Consider the following 21,313-nt stretch of genomic DNA (forward strand, 5'->3'; position numbering starts at 1 on the left):
GGAGACAGGTTGTGGATGGCTTTGTACGTCATGGTTAGGGTTTTGTAGTGGAGTCTCTGGGCAATGGGGAGCCAGTGAAGGGATTGACAGAGGGGAGAGGCCGGGGAATAGCGGGGGGACAGGTGGATTAGTCGGGCAGCAGAGTTTAGAATAGATTGGAGGGGTACAAGAGTGTTAGAGGGGAGGCCACAGAGCAGGAGGTTACAGTAGTCGAGGCGGGAGATGATGAGGGCATGGACTAGAGTTTTTGCAGATTCTTGGTTTAGGAATTTACAGATCCGTGAAATATTTTTGAGTTGAATGTGGCAGGAAGTGGAAAGGGTTTGGATATGTGGTTTGAAGGGGAGATCGGTGTCAAGGATTACCCCGAGGCAGCGAGCTTGTGGGACTGAGGAGAGTGGGCAGCCGTTTACTGTAATGGATAGGTACGTTGGGGAGTCGCGTGAGATGGGGGGGAAAGAATGAATTCTGTTTTGTCCATGTTAAGTTTTAGAAATCTAGCGGAGAAGGATGAAATAGCGGACAGACATTGAGGGATTCTGGTTAGTAGGGGGGCGAGATCTGGTCCAGAGCTGTAGATCTGTGTGTCGTTAGCATAGAGATGATACTGAAAACTCAGATTCTATGAGCTGTCCCAGGCCAAAAGTGTAAATGGAGAAGAGCAGGGGCCCTAGAACTGAACCTTGCGGGACTCCGACAGATAGGGGGCGAGGTGAGGAGGTGGTGTGTGAATGGGAGACGCTGAATGTTCGGTCAGGTATGACGAAATCCAGGATAGGGCCAAGTCTGTGATGCCAAGGGATGAGAGGGTCTGTAGTAATAGGGAATGTTCCACTGTGTCAAAGGCAGCCAACAGGTCCAGGAGGAGGAGGATAGAGTAGTGTCGCTTGCTCTTGGCGGTTAATAGGTCATTGGTGACCTTAGGGCAGTTTCAGTGGAGTGGTGTGACCGGAAGCCAGACTGTAAGGGTACTTTCACACTAGCGTTTTTTGTAAATCCGTCACAATGCGTCGTTTTGCAGAAAAAACGCATCCTGCAAAAGTTTTTTCCCCATAGACTTCTATTGGCGACGCATTTGCGACGGATTTGCACACTTCGCATCCGTCTTGCGACGAATGCGTCGTGCTTTGGCGGACCGTCGGGAAAAAAAAACCCTACATGTAACTTTTTTTCTCCCGACGGACCGCTTTTTCCACCCGCGCATGCGCGGCCGGAACTCCGCCCCCGCCTCCCCGCACCTTACAATGGGGCAGCGGATGCGCCGGAAAAATGCATCCGCTGCACCCATTGTGCAAAGCGTTAAACGCTAGCGTCGGAATCTCTCCCCGACGCATTGCGACGGGGAGATTCCGACGCTAGTGTGAAAGAAGCCTAAGCGGTCGAAAAGGGAACAGGAAGAGAGATGGGAGGACAGCTCAAGATGGACGTAGTGTTCCAGTAGTTTTGAGGCATAGGGGAGAAGTGATATTGGGCGATAGCTAGATACAGAGGATGGGTCAAGTGAGGGCTTTTTGAGGATAGGCGTGATTGAGGCATGTTTTAAGCTTGAGGGGAAAACACCAGTTGTTAGTGATAGGTTGAAGAAATGGGTTAGGGTTGTGATGAAGACTGTGGTGAGTTTTGGGATGAAGTGGGATGGGATCGGGTCAAGTGCACAGGTGGTGAGATGCGATCTTGAGAGTTGAGTGGAGAGTTGATCTTCTGTAATAGTGGAGAAGTTGGTTTTGGAGGTGGAGGGCTGGGTAGTTGGGAGGAAGGGCTCTGGGGGTTGTCGACTAAAACTGTCTCTGATGTTCTCAATCTTCTGCTTGAAAAATGAGGCAAGGTCTTCAGCTGAGATGAGTGGGGAGGGAGGAGGTGCTGGGGGACGGAGGAGAGAGTTGAAGGTGTTGAATAACTGTTTAGGGTTGTGAGACACTGTTTAGGGTTGTGAGACAGGGAGGATGAGAGAGATGAGAAGTAGGTTTGTTTAGCTGTGGCGAATGTGGTCTTGAAAGTAGTGAGGCACTGTTTGAATGCGATAAAGTGCTCGTTGGAGTGGGATCTTTTCCATCTCCGCTCTGCAGCAATGGAAGCTCGCCTCAGTTCTTTGGTCAGGCTGGTGTGCCAGGGCTGTCTGTCATGCACGCTTTCTTTCTGACAAATGAAAAACTGCAAGATGCCAATTCTCAGTATTTCTGCAGTTCTCTCACCATAAAAAGCAATGAGAAAGTGGGAAGAGGAGAAAAAAAACAAAAAACTAAAAACTTGATTAAATATGTACTTTTAAACAAAGCTTGGAAAGTTAGTGAAAATCCAACATTTCCAGTGTGAATAAAAACATCTGTGCCTGGGTATAGGTGTATTCTGAAAGAAAAAAAAAAAAAAAACAACTTTCAAGGCCATATTCACACTGGGAGTTTTCGCTGCTTTTTTATGCTAATTTTCAGCTGCTTTCACAGCACCATCAAAAAGCCTATGGGATTCAGAAGTCTCATGCATACATTGCTTTTTTTTTTTTTTTTTTTCAATCAGTATTTTGTGCTTTGCATGTTTTTTGGACATAGAGCATGTCACTTTTAGGGTTTTTCACCCACTCAAGAAAAAAATAAATAAATAAGACACGCACAAAAAAAACCAGTTTTTGCCGCAGCTTATTTCCTGAAAAGCACTTACGGTAGGTTTTGCTGCAGGAAAAAAAGTCATGGTAACCTGTGCCCCCAATGAAGCGAGAAAGTAAAAAAAAGATTTTTAAAAAGCTTGAAACATGTTCTCTTAAAGTGATGCCATATTTCCAGAATGTGCAGTCCATATTTCTGGGAGGGGCGGTCAAACCTCTGGGAATGACTGGACCAGAGCGCAGATTTGGCGCCGTGACCCTTTCTGAATTTTCCCTTCTCAGTGGTGCACTGATCACATCACCAAGCAAGGAGCCGCCATGCAGGAAATGAGTGGCTGCAGCTTTACCAATGTGGCCCCTTCACTTAGGATCAGTGACTCCCCCCAGAGTTTTGTATAGGAACATTACAGAAGAACATTATCTATACACCTCAGATGGAAAATGAAAACGGAAATATCGCAAAGTAATATTTCTCACACAGAAGCCAAGTATGAACCATAGCAGATCACAGGTAATGGCTCATCATCAAGCTACCGAACATCAGCACAAACACTTAGCTCCACTAGAAAGCTATTACCCAGCGATAAAACCTTTGAGCTCATCACTCCACCCTTCCTGCCTTTGTTCCAAGCTAAGTATATAATCTTTAGACCAAATACATAAAGCCTTATACTACTGGATCAGCACCTGAAGGTAAAGGAAGCTGCAGTACAAGACAACCAACTGGGCGGCGCCATGTCAGACCCACATGTGCAGATCTGATCCTGGGAACACACTTACAAACTTATCCTTAAAGGGAACCGGTCACACACAAAATCGAAGGCGAGCTAAGCCCACCAGCATCAGGGGCTTATCTACAGCATTCTGTAATGCTGTAGATAAGCCCCCAATGTATCCTGAAAGATGAGAAAATAGAATTATTATTACCGTTAATTCGGTTTCTAGGAACCTTCCACGACAGCGGTACTGGAGGATGTCTCCCCGCCCTAATAGGGGACAGGAAACACAAAGAGGTTAAATACCCTCCCCTTCCTGCCACCTCCAGTGTTTTTTCTGGACACAGTAGTATGTATAGTTACCACTTAAGTGCAGGAATCATCCAATAAATCATCAGATAGGGAGGGAAATTAGTGCTGTCGTGGAAGGTTCCTAGAAACCGAATTAACGGTAAGAATAATTCTATTTTCTCCAGTCACCTTCCACGACAGCGGTACTGGAGTAGTACCAACAAATAATTTCTAGGGGGGGGACAACCGCCTGCAGAACTGTTCTGCCGAAAGTTAAATCCCGGTTGAAATCAAGCCTGTAGTGCCTGGTGAACGTATGTACTGATGACCAGGTGGCAGCTCTGCAAATATGCTCCGTAGAAGCGTCACCTCTCTCTGCCCATGATGTTGACACCGACCGTGTAGAATGGGCCTTCAGTGATGGAGGAGGTGGTAGATTCTGGGATGAGTATGCCAGAGATATGGCTTGTTTAATCCAGTTGGCGATAGTATTTTTCGTAGCCTTTTTGCCTTTGTTCTTCCCGGAGAGTTGAATAAAGAGATTTTGGTCAATCCTCCAACTCTCTGTTTGTGAGAGATAATGTAAAACCACTCTGCGGACATCCAGAGTGTGGAAGGACTCCTCCTTCACATTAGAAGGATCCGGGTAGAATGAGGGCAACACTATGTCCTGACCTCTATGAAAGTCTGATGTAACTTTAGGTAGGAAAGTAGGGTCTAGACGCAGGATAATACTATCAGATGTTACCCTCAAATAAGGCTCTTGTATGGATAGAGCATGTAGTTCCCCTATCCGTCTGGCAGAAGTAATAGCCACTAAAAAGACCGTTTTTAGGGTAAGAACCTTTAATGAAATCTGAGATAAAGGTTCAAAAGGATCTTGAGTTAGACTTTTAAGGACCAGATTAAGGTCCCAAGGAGGAGTATTGTTGAGAACTCTGGGAAGGATTCTAGTTGCTGAAGTAACAAAGCGCCTGATCCACCGATGTTTGGCTAGATCCTGATCGAAATAGGAGCCAAGTGCAGAAATTTGTACCTTTAAAGTGTTAGGCTTAAGACCCAACTCCAGACCCTTTTGCAAAAAGTCCAGAATTTTGGCAATGTTTGGATGAAAAGGGTCAGGAATATCTGGAAGATACCAAGATGAAAACCTCTTCCAGATTTTGGCATAAATAGCATTTGTTATGGGTTTTCTACTGTTCTGGAGAGTATGAATTACTCCATCCGAGAGACCTCTTGCCTTTAGTATCTCGGCCTCAGAAGCCATGCCGAAAGATTCAATCTGTGAAGGTTTGGATGCAGCAATGGACCCTGACGAAGAAGATTTTCCTTCTGGGGTAGATACACTGGATCTTCCTGAGCCATGTCTAACAGGGCGCTGTACCAACTCCTTCCTGGCCATGTTGGCGCAATCAAAATTGCCGTAACTCGTTCCGATCTGATCTTCTGTAGAGTCTTCGATATCAATGGGATCGGAGGGAATGCATAAACAAGGTTGAACCTCCACGGGTGAGAGAACGCATCCATGCCCAGTGCTCTGTCTGTCATATTTACCGAGAAATAAGATCTTAGCTTGGCATGCTGACCGTTGGCAAAAAGGTCCACCTCTGGGATCCCCCATCTGGAAATCAGGGAGAGAAAGACCTCCTGGTCCAGACACCATTCTCCTGGATGCACATCCCTTCTGCTCAAAAAATCTGCTTGGGTATTGGCTGACCCCTTCAGGTGAATTGCTGAGATAGAGAGAACATTTCTCTCCGCCCAGAAAAAAAATGTTTGAGGCTACAATCTTTAGTTTCTTGAATCTTGTGCCTCCTTGATGACGCAGGTATGCTACCGTGGTCATGTTGTCGGAATATATTCTGACATGGTGTCCTTGAACAAGGGAGGATGCAGCTCTTAATGCTTCTTCTACCGCTTTCAGTTCTCTGAAGTTTGAGGAGCTTGCTCTGATGTCTGGGCCCCAGGTGCCCTGAAAATGGGATCCCTCGACTATAGCTCCCCATCCCCTTTGACTGGCATCCGATGTTAGTGTCTTTAGTGGGATCTGATCCCAACTGACCCCCTTTTTTAGGTTTCGAACCTGTAGCCACCATGTCAGGGATATCTTGACATGATTGGGAAGGCAAACTCTCTTGGAGAGAGAACTCTGCTGACCGTTCCAGGATGATAGGACATGAGTCTGGAGAGCTCTCGAGTGGGCTTGTGCCCAAGGTACCATCTGGATACAAGATGTTAGAGATCCCAGCACCGACATAGAATGTCGTAGAGTAGGAGCCTTCAGGGTTTTGAATGCCGAAATCTTCTGTACCAGATCGAGTTGACGTTCTCTGGGCAGAAAGGAACTCCTCGACTGAGTCCAGAAGGACTCCTAGGAACTTCTTCCTCCTGGAGGGACGAAGGTCCGACTTCTCTAGATTTGGGATCCAACCCAATGATTTTAGGATTTCCAGAGATCTTGTTAAGTCGGCTCTGAGGCGGGAAACTGAGGGAGCGACAATGAGTAGATCGTCCAGATAGGGTACTATGCAGATCCCTTGGAGACGGATGAATATAATGGCTTCTGTCATGATCTTTGTAAAGACTCTGGGAGCTGAGGCGATTCCGAAGGGAGTTGAACTGGTAGTGTACTATCTCCCGATCCTGAGATATTGCGAATCTTAGGTACTTTCGGAACTCTGGATGGATTGGGACGTGATAATAAGCGTCCCTCAGATCCACTGTAGCCATCTCCCAGTCCTGTCCTATCAGAGGGATCGCTGTTTTGACCGACTCCATCTTGAACCTCCTGTAAGTTATTACTTGATTCAGGGGTTTCAGGTTGATTATAATTCGGTGCTTCCCCGAATGTTTCTTGATCAGAAACAGGTGGGAATAATGTCCTCTGCCAATTTCTTGCTGAGGTACTGGGGAAATTACTCCCTCCTGGAGTAAGTTCTGGAGGCCGGAAAGGAATGCGCCCTGAGGACTGAGACTCTGTAACGAGGTTATCCTTAAGTGATGAGGGGGAGGGCTCTCGAACTCTAATTTCAGTCCATTTTGGATAGTGTCGAGTACCCACTGGTTCGACGAAATGGACCTCCACTGGTTGATGAAGCTCGAGAGACGCCCCCCGACGCCCTGGGCGTAGTCACTGTTTGTCCGGGGTCTGCTGGGACTGGGGAACCAGGATGTTCCTACCTTTCCCTCCTTTAGGATAGCTCCAGCGTCCTGTTTTGCCTTTCCCTTTGAATTCCCGTTGGAAGGGTTGCTCCTTTGAGGGACGAAAAAAACGTTTCTTCGGATTTCTCTGTTCCGGAAGCGCTTTCTTTTTGTCCGTTGCCTTATCCAGAATATCATCCAGGGCCTGCCCGAATAGATAGCGGCCCTGAAAGGGAATGGCACATAGTTTTGTTTTAGACGTTATATCCCCACTCCAGGACTTGAGCCATAGAGCTCTCCTGGCTGAGTTAGAGAGCACTGCTGATTTGGCAGCCACTCTTACGGACTCTGCCGAAGCATCGGCCAGGAAGCCCGTAGCTTTCTGGAGAAGCGGAAGAGAATCTAATATTATCTCCCTAGATGTTCCCTGGGTAAGGTGGTCTTCCAGCGTGCGGAGCCAACGAAATAGGGATCTAGCCACGCAGGTGGACGCAATGTTTGTTTTCAGGAGATTGGTAGAAGTCTCCCACGATCTTCTTAGCAAACTCTCCATTTTGCGGTCCATAGGGTCTCTGAGTTGGGACGAATCCTCGAAAGGGAGGGTTGTCTTTTTGGACACTCTAGAGACCTGCACGTCTACTTTAGGTGTATCCCACAGAGAGACATCTCCATCTAGGGAAAAGCGATTTTTTAGCTCAGAAGGAACAGAAAGACCTTTTTCAGGAGATTCCCATTCATGAAGGATGAGACTCTGTACATTCTCATGTATGGGGAACCCCTTTAATTTTTTAGGTTTCAACCCACCGAACATCTCATCCTGCGCCGATGGCTTCTCCTCCTCCTCCTCAACACCCATTGTCCCCCTGACCATACTGATTAACTCCTGTATGTCTTCTGAGGAAAAATAATATTTTTTACTCTCCTCTCTGGGGGTGGAAGTGGAGCCCTCATTCTCCCACAAATCCTCTGAACCGGAGGAATGAACTTCACCAGAATCTGAGTCAGAGAAAACCGGCGCCGTCTTCCATTTTTTAGGAGGAGGAGGCGGAGGTAACAGAGACTGGGAAAGGGCCGATACCGAGGATTGCACTTCCTGTTTAATGAGGGATTTAATGCTCTCAAACAAGGATGGCTGTTCTGAGCGAATTATTTCATCGGTGCAGGGCTGGCACAGTCTCTTCTTGTAAGAAGAAGGTAGCTTTGATGCACAAACACCGCATTTACGATCTTCCGTTTTTGTCTTGGAAGATCTGTCCTTCCTAGGGGCAGAGGCCTTGTCTCCCTAGAAAAGAGAGAGAAGGGGGACTAAGTATATGGCACCCTAAGGAATACAAGGATAGAGGGACCTTAACCCACTACTCACGGTAGGAGGGAGGACGCAGGGCTCGGCAGAAGCAGAGATAGACCTGTCACCTTCCATGGTCAGTCAGTACTGAAGTCCAGTCAGTCAGACAGGGGGCCTTACCTGGAGGTGACTACCAGGGTTAAATACCGTGGCAGTTGCGTCCGATGTTGTGCTCCTCCTCCCGGTCCCAGGCGTAGGGGAAAGACCGCTATGCCGCCAACAGAAACTGCAGCCTGATGCGCGTGCGTTCCACCGCTGGAACGCACATGCCGAGAACCGGAAGTTCGGGTACTTCCGGTTCGCGCGTTCACTGCTTCCGGCCAAGAAGCGAGGAGGAAAATGCCGGGGACCCCGGCTGCACCACACCGCTCCGCTTTACTCCCGAAGGAGCGCGGGAGGAGCGGAGAAAAGTCCCGAGTCCGCACCATGTGGGGAGACGGAAGCAGCGCTACAGGGAGGAGATACATCCCGACCCAGGCTGCCCGGCTAGGTAAGATGCGAGTGCTCCGATCGCCGGCCTCGGCAGCACTACCGCAGGACCTCTTCATGCCCCAAAAGGGGACAGGAAAAACACTGGAGGTGGCAGGAAGGGGAGGGTATTTAACCTCTTTGTGTTTCCTGTCCCCTATTAGGGCGGGGAGACATCCTCCAGTACCGCTGTCGTGGAAGGTGACTGGAGAAAAACAGGTTAGATTATACTCACCCAGGGGCGGTCCCGGTGCGATGGGCATCGCGGTCCAGCACCTTCCATCTTCTTACGCATACTTTGTCTGCCTCTCTGAGCTTTCTCGGCGCCTGCGCACTGTAGTACTTTGCGCTGCCCTCAACAGGGCAGACAAAGTACGCCTGCGCCAGAGCATGACTACAAGAAGAGGACGTCATCGTAAGAAGATGGGAGGCCCCGGACTGGACCGTTGACGCCGCCCCTGGGTGAGTATAATCTAACCTCTTTTTCTTATCATTCAGGTTACATCGGGGGCTTAGCTACAGCATTCCAGAATGCTGTAGATAAGCCCCTGATGCTGCTGGGCTTAGCTCACCTTCGATTTTGGGGGTGACAGGTTCCCTTTAAAAAGGGACTGTCACCTGAATTTGGCGGCTTATGTAAATGCCCTGTTTTCAGTCCGATGGGCGGTGTTTTTTTCCTCCACTCCATCCTTCCCCGCTGTCCGCAATATTTTCTGGAATTGGAGTAGGTGTCCTCCATAGTTCGCGCGTGCGCAACGCAATCGTGTCTCACGCACGCGCAGTATGCTTTGCCCATCTGCGGGCAAAGCTGAAAAGCATTACTGTGCATGCGCCGGTGCACTATGTTCTGGAAGTATTTCTCTGTGCTCCAGGAGCTTTTCAGCTTTGCCCGCAGATGGGCAAAGCATACTGCGCGAGACACGATTTCATTGCGCAAGCGCAAACTATGGAGGACATTTACTCCAACTCCGGAAAATATTGCGGACAGCAAGGAAGGATGGGGTGGAGGAAAAAAGAAGAAACACCGCCCATCGGACCGAAAACAGGGCATTTACCGTACATAGTCCGCCAAATTCAGGTGACAAGTCTCTTTAAACAAGAAAAAAAAACAACTGGATTTGACACGCAGAATTGTTATTTAAGGAGCATCATGATGGTGGTTGACTGAAGGTTTACTTAAGGACAAATTCATGGCATATCCATAGGATAAGACTAAATAGCTGTCTTGTTGCTCGTTACTACAGAGCAGCAGACGGTACACATCGCGTTTGGCCATACATCAGTGGCCCCATCTGAAGCCCTCAATAAGTGGATTTGGGTAGAACCCTTGACAGGTGGCCCACTTTAATGAAGTAGAGCGCTATCTTGTGTGGCCTCTATTTCACCCGTCTGCCCTTTTAAGATTGGGACAAAAGTTACAAACTGATGAGTAGACAGAGGCAATGAACCCAGCTTATGGAGAGTAACTTAGTCATTTTGCCATGTACATTGTATAGACATTACTTCAAAACCAGAACTTGCGTGGTTAAAGAGAACCAACAGGGGCAGTCCCCAGTCCCATGAACAGGGTGTGCTGTTTCAGCTAACAATCAGGCTTGTTGTGCAGAGAAGTAACAGATATACCAAGCTTGCCCTCCAGCCCTGTGTCAGAAAGGAAAGGCACTATGTTCCCTGAACTGCAGGCATCACACACTATTTGTCTCCCTTTGCAATTTCATATTCTTCCTACTACATCCCTTAAAATTTCTGCAGAAAATGACTTTGCATAAAACCAGGGTTGTGGAATCAGTATAAAATGCACCGATTCGGTCTCCTAAAACATATAATTGGGTACGGTAGTACAATGCAGGATGTGCTGTAAATGTTTTCATAAAGGATTTGGGAACATTATGAAGTGTCCTATACAAGTCTGTTCTGTTCCTGAGCTAAGGATCTTGGCTGTTAGTTGAGATGAAGCTGTGCTGCACTTTATGTACATGCTCAACAGTGACTGATAATGTATCAAAAACAGTCAGACAGGAACAGAAGAGTCACTTCTACAGAAAACTGCAGACCGCAGCAAGAGAATTGGCAGGAACATGCATTCTCGTAAGTGTTTAGCCCATTATAATTAGAAGCATGGCATTATTGGCAGCTCCTAAGTGCCTAGATTAAAAAAAAAAAAAAATTCCCAACAGAAAGTATCAGAAGAGGCGAGAGAAATGCCCAAATCATAGTAATAAGGGGTTTACCATAAAAGATATCCCCACAACATGAAAATTGTTAGCCTGACGGGTTGATTCCCCTTTGAAAATGCCAATATTAGTGCACAAATAAAAGCACCTACACCAAGAGAACAATTGTCTTACATGGTAGGTAAAGGCAGAGGACATCAAACGTACAGAGCTGGGTAGGGCAACTAGCATACATCGGGAGGTCATTGTCCATAGAAAAACATTCAAAGACCACATTAAAGCCCCAAATCAATGAGTGTTCAGTAGAATTCTGACCAAAATTTTTTTTTCTTTTTTTATTTTATTTTAAATACAGCACACGTTCCAGCCAGTTCCACCAAAGCCCCTGGCTGGAGTCAGTTCTAGCGGAGGCGCATGGCACATGTAAGATGCGCCAAGGTCATTTTGAGGCAGCACACATACTGAATTTGACACATCTCAATCCTGCGTTTCCTACATTACCCACTACTCAGACAAACCTTCTCAATTACCAAATTCTCCAGCATAGGAGGGAGGAAAGAAAAAAAAAAAAAAAACTCACCCATGGTGCCGTTCCATCGAGCCCTTCAGCCAAACAGCGCCAGGAGAGTACAGGCAGTTTTCACTTGATAAGGGGGAATATAGCAACTTAGAAGAAGGGGGTTGTCCAAGAAGTGGACAACCCCTTTAAGACAGTAAAAATGCCAGTCCTAATTTTCTTAACGCCCAAGAGCTGAAAGCATGATGCAAACCTATGATTAATATATCATTCTTCTGAATTGGGCAAATATTCATATTCCGGATTATGACTGACGGCAAAAAACTGATATGTGAAAACATCCTAAGGCCATGTTCACACAGTGCGTTTTTTACCGCGGAACCGCGGCGGTTTTGCCGCTGCGGTTCCGCAGCTGTTTTCCATGCAGGGTACAGTACACTGTACCCTATGGAAAACAGGACACACTGTGCACATGGTCCGGAAATTGTAAAAAAAAAGCCGCGCTGAATAGCTCCCGGAAAAAAGAAGGAGCATGTCAATTCTTCTTCCTGAACCGCAGCGGTTCTGCACCCATAGACCTCCATTGTGAGGTCAAAATCGCAGTAAAACCCGCAGATCAAAAATATATCTGCGGGTTTTACTGCGATTTGATGTGCAGAACCGCTGCAGCAGGAAGTGCGGGGGAGCGGGCGGAAGTGCGTGGGCGGAGTGTGGCTGCCCCCCCGTGCTCCGATCCCGCCCCCCCGTGCTCCGATGCCCCCCCCGTGCCCTAATCTCCCCCCCTTATACTTACCCGGCGTCCCGGTGTCCGTCCGGCCGTCTTCTCCCTGGGCGCCGCCATCTTGCAAAATGGCGGGCGCATGCGCAGTGCGCCCGCCGAATCTGCCGGCCGGCAGATTCGCTCCAAAGTGCATTTTGATCACTGAGATATAACCTATCTCAGTGATCAAAATAAAAAAAATAGTAAATGACACCCCCCCCCACTTTGTCACCCCCATTGGTAGGGACAATAAAAAAATTAAGAATTTTTTTTTTTTTTTTTTCACTAAGGTTAGAATAGGGTTAGGGGTAGGGTTAGGGGTAGGGTTAGGGGTAGGGTTAGGGGTAGGGTTAGGGGTAGGGTTAGGGGTAGGGTTAGGGGTAGGGTTAGGGGTAGGGTTAGGGGTAGGGTTAGGGGTAGGGTTAGGGGTAGGGTTAGGGGTAGGGTTAGGGGTAGGGTTAGGGGTAGGGTTAGGGTATTTTCAGCCATTTTAGCCCTAAAAAGCTTCCTAGGAAACACACAGTAAAAAAAGGATAAAAAAACGCATCAAAAAACGCATCAAAAAACGCATCAAAAAAAGGACAAAAAAAAGGACCTGCATTTTCTGCCAAGAGCTGCAGTTTTTTAAAAAAACTGTCCTGAAAAAAAAAAGGATGGAAATCCTGAACGTGTGAACATACCCTAAGAGATTCCCAACCAATAGCAACAATGTTGCCATGTCTCCAACTAAAAGTGTCCTTTGTTTCCAACGTATCAAAGGCATGGAGAAAGAAGAGATCTAGTAGCTTGTAAGTGTTGGTCACCAGTGATTTAGCCACCAGCAGATTCTAACCACACATCTCTCCCAACCAAACTTCGCATGCTCCAACCCGGGAATAGGCCACCAAACACCTTAGCTACAGTTAGTAAAAGGGATCACACATGCTGGAATTCAATATTCCTGATTTATTTTTACTGACATCTGTCAAGGAGGAAGGAACAGTCAGGACACCTTAAAAGGTAATCTTTCACCAAGTTATTGCCACCCGAACTGGGAGGATCAACATGATATTGGGGCAGAGACCCCAATTCCAACTACATGTGCAGCAGTTTTAATAAAATGGCTATCTGCAGTAGATCTAGCAGTGCTCTAATGCTGAGCTCTGCATAACCCTGACCACATCACCGATAGGCTGCTTCTGCCTATGCACTGTGTACATAGGAAGCAGCCTATCAGTGGTGTGGGTGAGATTATACAGAGTTCAGAATTACTAGAACTGGCAGATCCGCTGCAGATAAAACAGGGATTTTACCAAAATTGCAGCAAGCACCCCAGCAAGTGACATTGCTGGAACCAATGTCTGTCTGTACATTATGCTGCTCTCAGATTAGGTGGTAGAAACGTAGTGCCAGGTTCCCTTTAATACTCAGATGTTCAGCCGGTCCACACCTCCCTTTATGACACACAGCTAAGCTAAAGCAGCTTTACTGGTTGGACACTAACAAATAGCTCCTCAAAGCTCAACTTCCTGAAAGGAAGCAGTGGGATATGTAGGCCTGGCGATAAGACAATAGCATAGCCTTCTGTTAATGACAGATTGGTGTTTACCTGCATCACCCTATCATTCTCCAGAGGTGTCTTGCAGATGCTTATCCCCTCCCTTAAACATAACATGTCCATTTGACTTTGTTGAATGCAAGAATTTAACAATCTTCAAAATGCCAGGAGTGAAAATCTGATGTGTAACTAGAAACGAACCAGGTGTCCGTATTTGTAGTAAACTGTTGAGTGCACAGATTTATTATGTAATACACTGTATATAAACTACGTGTGAAAAATATGTATGTGTGAATATGCCCTAAAAGGATCAAAACCGTTCGCTCGGTGATCAGAACGTTTATATAGAATTGCACGATCACTCATTGGGTGATCAGATAGTTCAAACAAACAACAACAAAAAAAAAAAAAAGCCATCGGCAGCACATCATCACAATTCACGGAATGTGCTTCCTACAACACTGTATGGAGACAGCCAGCTTGTATTGTCACTAGCTCTGTCCCCAGTGTCACCAGCCTGTGCCATCCAGTAAGCGAACTGCTATAGTCTCCATGTTGCTGGGCAGAGCGCTGCTGCATGATTGAGTTTGGACCAGCAGAATCGCTGTCCTGAACTTCACGCTCTCCATTGCTGCACGCACAGGGGGCAGCTCTGAATCTACAGCATTGGAGCAGCCAGTTTGGGAAGTAACAGCTTCAGAATAGCTCACACCTTGTATGGAAAAGTCCTTGTAAAAACTGCACATAATCAGCTGCAGTGGCAGCCAGTAACCTAGGCAACAAGCTGGACACAACTAAACGATAACAGTTAAAAATGTCTCTGTTCTTGAGATAGGAGGATTCTTAACTAGTTGAAGAATTGCTTGTTTTAACAAGAACTGTGCAACTTTAACAAGTTTTGAACACGAATAACTCATGAGGCTGCAGCGACAGTCAAAATAGTCACGCTGAGGCTATGTGCACACATTGCAGATTAGCCTTAGGAATTTCTGGTGCAGATTCTGCCTCTCCTGGCAGAAAACGCACCTGCGGATTTGTTGCGTTTGTTGTGCGGTTCCGCAGCGTTTTTCTGCGGATTTGCTGCGTTTTTTACCCCTGCGGTTTTCTATAATGGAATGGGTACAAAAACACTGCAGATTCACAAAAAGTAGTGACATGCTACTTTTAAACCGCAGCATTTCCGCACCATCAGCACAGCATTTTTTTTTCTCATTGATTTACATTGTACTGTAAATCAATTGCGGATCTGCACCGCAAAAAATGCTGCGGATCCGTAGAGAATCCGCAACATGTGCGCATAGCCTTAAAAGTAAACTGTCAGATTTTTGCCACCTAATCTGAGGGCAGCATAATGTAGACAGACACCCCGATTCCAGCATTAGGTCACTGGGCTGCTTGCTGTAGTTTTGATAAAAATCACATTTTAGCAGGAGATCAGTAGAGGACTAGTCCTCCATTTTCATGCTCTGTATAACCCCGACCCTACAAATGATTGGCAGCTTTCTGCCCATGCAGTGTCTACAGAAAGCTGCCAATCAATGGTGTGTGTGGGTTATACAGGCCTCAGCAGATAAAAGTGGTTTTATCCTAAGTGTAGCAAGCACCACCAGTAAGTGACATCACTGGAATCAGAGTCTCTGCCTCTATATCATTTTGCTCTCAATTGGGGAAGCAAAACCCTGATGGAGCCATATGGTGCTTTTAAAGGAAATCTTTTTGCTTCCCTATTTGAGAGCAGCAAGATGTAGGGGCAGAAAGCACAGTAAGTGACATCACTGGAATCGGGTTGCTTGCTGCAGTTTTGATACCACTTATCTGCCCTCAAGTGAGCTGTGTACAACCCCACCCACAACACTGACTGGCCACTTTCTGCCTATACACAGAAAGCTTCAAATCATTGGTGGGAGCTCATAAATATCTAGGCTACATGACAGCAGGATTACTAGTCCTCTAGGGTTAATATCCTGCTAATAACATGTTTTATCAAAACAAGCAGCCCAGTAAGTCACATCACTGGAATCAGGTTATCTGCCCCTACATCATGCTGCTCTCAAATGAGGTAAAAACCTGATGGATTCCCTTTAAACGCACCATATGACAAGCAGTGGTGGAGGTTGCACCCCAGGCCATGGTTATAGGATCAGCAAAGCAGCTCAGAGCCATGTAAGCAGCTGAGGACAGAGCACCAGAGACAAGCAGCAGCATGCATGCTCCACCGATGCAGAGGGGTGAGGCGGGGGTTACATGGGACCCCCATTCTCCAGATCTGGGAGGGTCCTAGTGCACTTCTCATGTGTTGAGGCTGGAAAATAATCATTAAAAGGAGCCAAATGTCAGATGTCCAGCAAGTCCTTGACTAATGCTCCTTAATGACAAACATTTACTACAATGCCCCCAATAATAGGGGTCACCCAGCTTGTCCCAGAGCAGAACACTAATCTGAAGAAATGGAGCCGAGAGGACGAGGTCAGGGCTGTGATGGAGGGGAGATCGCCAGATAAGGGGTCACCCCTGCCAGGAGACCCCCGCAGACCACATGGGGGGCGCAGGCTTTGTGTGACCCCCATCCGGCCTGCCCCCTCTGCGGCGGCCGGGAGATACCAACCTGGACACGGCCATGACGGCACTGGAGAGCCGCACAAACCCCCGCTCCGCAGCGCTGCAGGCACGCGAGGCCGTCCGGGGCCGGGACACAGCCGAGGCCTAAATTTTCGGCTGAGCCTCGCCTCAGCCTCCGTGACGGCAGCTGCGTCTAGTGCATGGCCGCCCGCCTCTCCAACTGCCACACCCAGCCGGCTCTAATGTCCTCAGTCCCCGTCACTAAGGGACGCTAATCACCCCTCGGGGCCGCAGCGGAAGCGGCTTTGCCGGTTAAACCGAATTAAAGACGTTATTTTATCGTGGCAGCGGAGAAGCCAGATGCCTGGCTTTATATGAGGAGCCATCTTGTATTTATTCCTTCCACCATGGTAGCCGCGGCCTGATTGGCTACATGGCCAGCGGGCGGCCAATCGGAGACGGCGTTACAGGAGGGCTCTCGGTGCGGATTGACAGGGATTCCACGATTAGGCTGGCGGCGTGAGAGGGGGCGGGGCCGGATAGGGGTGTGGTCACCAGAAAACGTGTGGGCGTGGCGTGTGAGGAAGGAGTCGGGGCTGAGGAGGAGGAGTGGTTACATGGAGGGAGGCCGGAGAGGAGGCGGGAGGGAGGCCGGAGAGGAGGCGGGAGGGAGGCCGGCTCAGAAAGGATGAACGGCACAATGTGCTCACACACGTCAATCCCGGGAGAAGCTGCCAGGCAGCAAGTACTCATTACACAGTGGTGCCGCAGATTCGTTACACCCTGTCATTGCTCTTCTACCTCCACAAGCTAAAAACCTGTAAAATATTAGACCGAGCAAATCTCCATCCTGGAAAGAATGCTATTAAGTGACACCATCTGCAGGAGTTCGTGTCCCCCCCGTGTTTGCGGGTTTCCCCCCACAGCCATACTGATCGGGTATTTACATTGTGAGCCCCAATGGGGACAGAAGTTCAGGTGTTTTGATTTTTTTTCTCTTTACTGTATGGGTTAATTTAATATTTTCATGGATCGGACCAGGTTGTGGGGTGAGAGTGGATTTTATTTATTTATTTTTCTTATTACGGTTGTTTTTTAGTCCACCTAGATTTCGCTTTAAGACAGATTTGGTCGTGAGGCCCAGTATACCTTCCTTACCAATTCATTGATGTTTCTCTTCCAGTGCTGCCCAAAGTAACACGACGGTCTCCCTGTTCCCTCTTCTGGCGGACGGGTATGTGAGCATTAATGGCTGCAGCGTTGTCCTATGATTGGATCCACTGATTGGCTGCAGCGGTCACATGTCTGTACAGAACCCTTCTCTATAGCTCCTGTTCTGGCCATACAAACAGGCTGCAGCCAATCACTGGTCGCAGCGTTCAGGAAGTCCCCTTACACCTACGCAGTGATCATTCATTTTACAGTATTGGACAAGCAATCAACGTCCCCCTAAAAAGGACTCTTAGAATATGTGAAAAATAAAACTATAGAAATAGTCCAATTTTTTACTATTAAAATATATAAAAACAAAATGAGAGTTTATATCACAACTCTGCACCTAGAATGTAAGTGGAGGGGTGCAGGTAGTGGGTGTTTTTTTATTGATTATATATATATATATAATTTTTTTTTTTTTTTTTCAGCTGCGTTTTATAGTACCAGCAAAGCCCATGAGGCTTCAGAAATCTCATGCACACCCATTGAATTTTGGAAAACAAAAAGTTTTTTTTTTTCTCTTTAGACCGAGCATGTCATTTTCAGCATTTTTTTCACCCATTGACTTGAATGGGTGGTGAAGAACAAACACCAGTATCATTTTTTTGCAGCAAACCCTCATCCTTCAGAATAGTTTCCCCCCTCCCCCTTCAATACTAAACTTTTATCATCGTGCACAACAGTCAATTCGAGCATGCCAAAACCGCTGCACAAAAAAAAAAAAAAAAAAAAAACACACAAGAAAGAATGCTTATTTCTTATGTTTAATCTGTTTTTTTATTGAAAAAAAATTCAGAACAATCAAGCGATAAAGGATTCAGCAACATAAGTTGTACTGAGTACAAAAAGAAATCTCACTTACAACTCTATATCAAGGCCTGCAGCCAACAAGTCCAGAAATAATAGAACTTTCATTTTAAAAGTCATTTTCAATCAAGTCCAACAAAATCTGAAAGGAAAATTATATATATTTATATATATCCATGGCAGATGTAGGTATCCCCTATCCAGGGAGACTGTATGACCTTTGGTAATACATATGAAGTATCCGCTGAAAGAGCAACTCAAACAAGAGGAGGTCAGTCCAAGTAATAATGGTATAGACACAAAAGGAATAATGAGACGAGAAATGGGTGGGGGCAAGAGAAAGAGAAGAGGGGGAGGGACCATGGAGTCTGATATAAGAGGGGGCAACTTGTACCCCTATAATGACGTCCATCTAACTCGTATTGTTCAACCTATCTTCCTTATGGCTTAGAAAAGAGGGATTGAAAATCTAGAGAGTCCAAGTACAAAATCCAAGGACTTCAAACCTGCAGGTATTTCTCCACTGAACCATTAACCTCAGCGGACAATTCCTCCATACCTTGAAGGCTGGCCATCCCCTTAACCCATTTTGGCTAGTTTCACACTAGCGTTTCCCTGATGTGCGGAGGGCTGTGGAGGAGAACCTCAGCAGATGACCGCGCTGTTACTGAAGATAATCTCTATATAAAGACAAAAATGGATATTACCGCCATATGGTCAGTGATAGATACCAGTGCTACAGAACATATAAAATATCACAGTACAGTTACAGATAATGACTTACTGCTGACTTTCTTTCTGATGGAGTCATCACTTTTTCCATCTTTTCCATCTGGCCCAGACCGACATGACAACTTCTTCCAGCCAGGACTCGTCTGCAGAGAATACAACAAAGACACATTTCACTTCTCACATTCCAGGAATCACCATCTATTCCCAACCTGCACAAACTCCTCATCCTGCTGATACTCCAATACTGAGCCGCTGCTGCCGTATGTGTCCCTATTACTGCCCCTGATACCCCAATACTGAGCTGCTGCTGGCGTATGTGTCCCTATTACTGCCCCGATACCCCAATACTGAGCCGCTGCTGCCATATGTGTCCCTATTACTGCCCCGATACCCCAATACTGACCCGCTGCTGCCGAATGGGTCTCTATTACTGCCCCGATACCCCAATACTGAGCTGCTGCTGCCGTATGTGTCCCTATTACTGCCCCTGATATCCCAATACTGAGCCGCTGCTGCCATATGTGTCCCTATTACTGCCCCGATACCCCAATACTGAGCCGCTGCTGCCGTATGTGTCCCTATTACTGCACCTGATACCCCAATACTGACCCGCTGCTGCCGAATGTGTCTTTATTACTGCCCCTGATACCACAATACTGAGCCGCTGCTGCCGAATGTGACCCTATTACTGCCCCTGATACCACAATACTGAGCGGCTTCTCCATATAGGTCCCTATTACTGCCCCTGATACCACAATACTGAGCCGCTGCTGCCGTATGTGTCCCTATTACTGCCCCGATACCCCAATAATGAGCCCCTGCTGCCGTATGTGTCCCTATTACTGCACCTGATACCCCAATACTGAGCCGCTGCTGCCGTATGTGTCCCTATTACTGCACCTGATACCCCAATACTGAGCTGCTGCCGTACGTGTCCTTATTACTGCACCTGATACCCCAATACTGAGCCACTGCTGCCGTATGTGTCCCTATTACTGCCCCGATACCCCAATACTGAGCTGCTGCTGCCGTATGTGTCCCTATTACTGCCCCTGATATCCCAATACTGAGCCGCTGCTGCCATATGTGTCCCTATTACTGCCCCGATACCCCAATACTGAGCCGCTGCTGCCGTATGTGTCCCTATTACTGCACCTGATACCCCAATACTGACCCGCTGCTGCCGAATGTGTCTTTATTACTGCCCCTGATACCACAATACTGAGCCGCTGCTGCCGAATGTGACCCTATTACTGCCCCTGATACCACAATACTGAGCGGCTTCTCCATATAGGTCCCTATTACTGCCCCTGATACCACAATACTGAGCCGCTGCTGCCGTATGTGTCCCTATTACTGCCCCGATACCCCAATAATGAGCCCCTGCTGCCGTATGTGTCCCTATTACTGCACCTGATACCCCAATACTGAGCCGCTGCTGCCGTATGTGTCCCTATTACTGCACCTGATACCCCAATACTGAGCTGCTGCCGTACGTGTCCTTATTACTGCACCTGATACCCCAATACTGAGCCACTGCTGCCGTATGGGTCCCTATTACTGCACTGACGTGTGAAACCGGCCTTAGGATGCTGCCGCACGTCGGGGCAGGCGCAGCTCCGTAATCCTCTGGCTAGGCCTCTGACAGGATCCCACCCCTGTCAGGGACCTCTCTGCAGCTGTTCGATGTTCCTCCTTTCCCCTGTCTGCCTGACAGGTGCTGCCTGGGTGAAGCCCAGTCAGATTCTGCCTAACTTCCTATCCAAGCCACCAGTTTTACCTAATTGTGAGGAGTGCCCTACTAAATAGGAGCATAGCTCCCCCTGATGGACTGGAGTGTGAAGTGTGGTTTGTGATACCTGGTAAGGTGATCTCCTTTATTGCCATCAGACGTAACATCACTCCCCCTGGTGGAAGAATGACATTACTGCAATGACCAGGACCCTGGGGCGCTGCACATATAGTATAATGCACTCCCCATAGGACTCCATATAGTATAATGCACTCCCCATAGGCTGACTATAATGTGCAATACACTCCCCATAGGCAAACTCTATAGCATAAGGCAGCCCCCCATAAACAAAAAAAAAAAATCTCACTTTTCTTCCTGGTTCCTGCGCTGCTCCCTGATCACACTTACCTCCGGACCGTGGACGCCGGGCAGTGCCATCATCACGCCCGCTGTCAGTGACGTCAGACGCTGACAGGGGGATGATTGGAGGAGCGTAGCGCTCCTTCCCTCATCAATGCAGTCAGCTGCATCAGCTAAATGCCAATACAGCTGACCATGCGTTGACATGCAGGGGGCCCACTGCTGGCACCGGCCCCCCACCTGCTCAGGGCCCTACAGCGGCCCGGGCAGCACAACAGGGAGATCTATTCTCCCTGCTCTGCCACAGAACGTAGCTATCTGCGTACACTGATACAGTTACAGTAGCGGAGCTCCAGGTGG

General features: G+C 47.6%; 1 protein-coding gene across 2 annotated transcripts in view; it reads right to left on the reverse strand.

Annotated features, from left to right (window-relative positions):
- BTAF1 (B-TFIID TATA-box binding protein associated factor 1) overlaps positions 1 to 16,453 on the reverse strand; it is an 80,906-nt gene extending 64,453 nt beyond the window's left edge. Inside the window, exon 1 of one of the 2 annotated variants that reach the window (XM_069753802.1) lies at positions 16,154 to 16,453. In XM_069753802.1, coding sequence (XP_069609903.1) covers positions 16,154 to 16,167 — 14 coding nt within the window. In that variant the 5' untranslated portion in view covers positions 16,168 to 16,453. The remainder of the gene's footprint in view (positions 1 to 16,153) is intronic. The other variant, XM_069753803.1, reaches the window with a different exon arrangement.
- Between the last annotated feature and the right edge of the window lie 4,860 nt (positions 16,454 to 21,313).

This window comes from Ranitomeya imitator, chromosome 2, assembly GCF_032444005.1.
Source record: "Ranitomeya imitator isolate aRanImi1 chromosome 2, aRanImi1.pri, whole genome shotgun sequence".
Classification (NCBI taxonomy): Eukaryota; Metazoa; Chordata; class Amphibia; order Anura; family Dendrobatidae; genus Ranitomeya; species Ranitomeya imitator.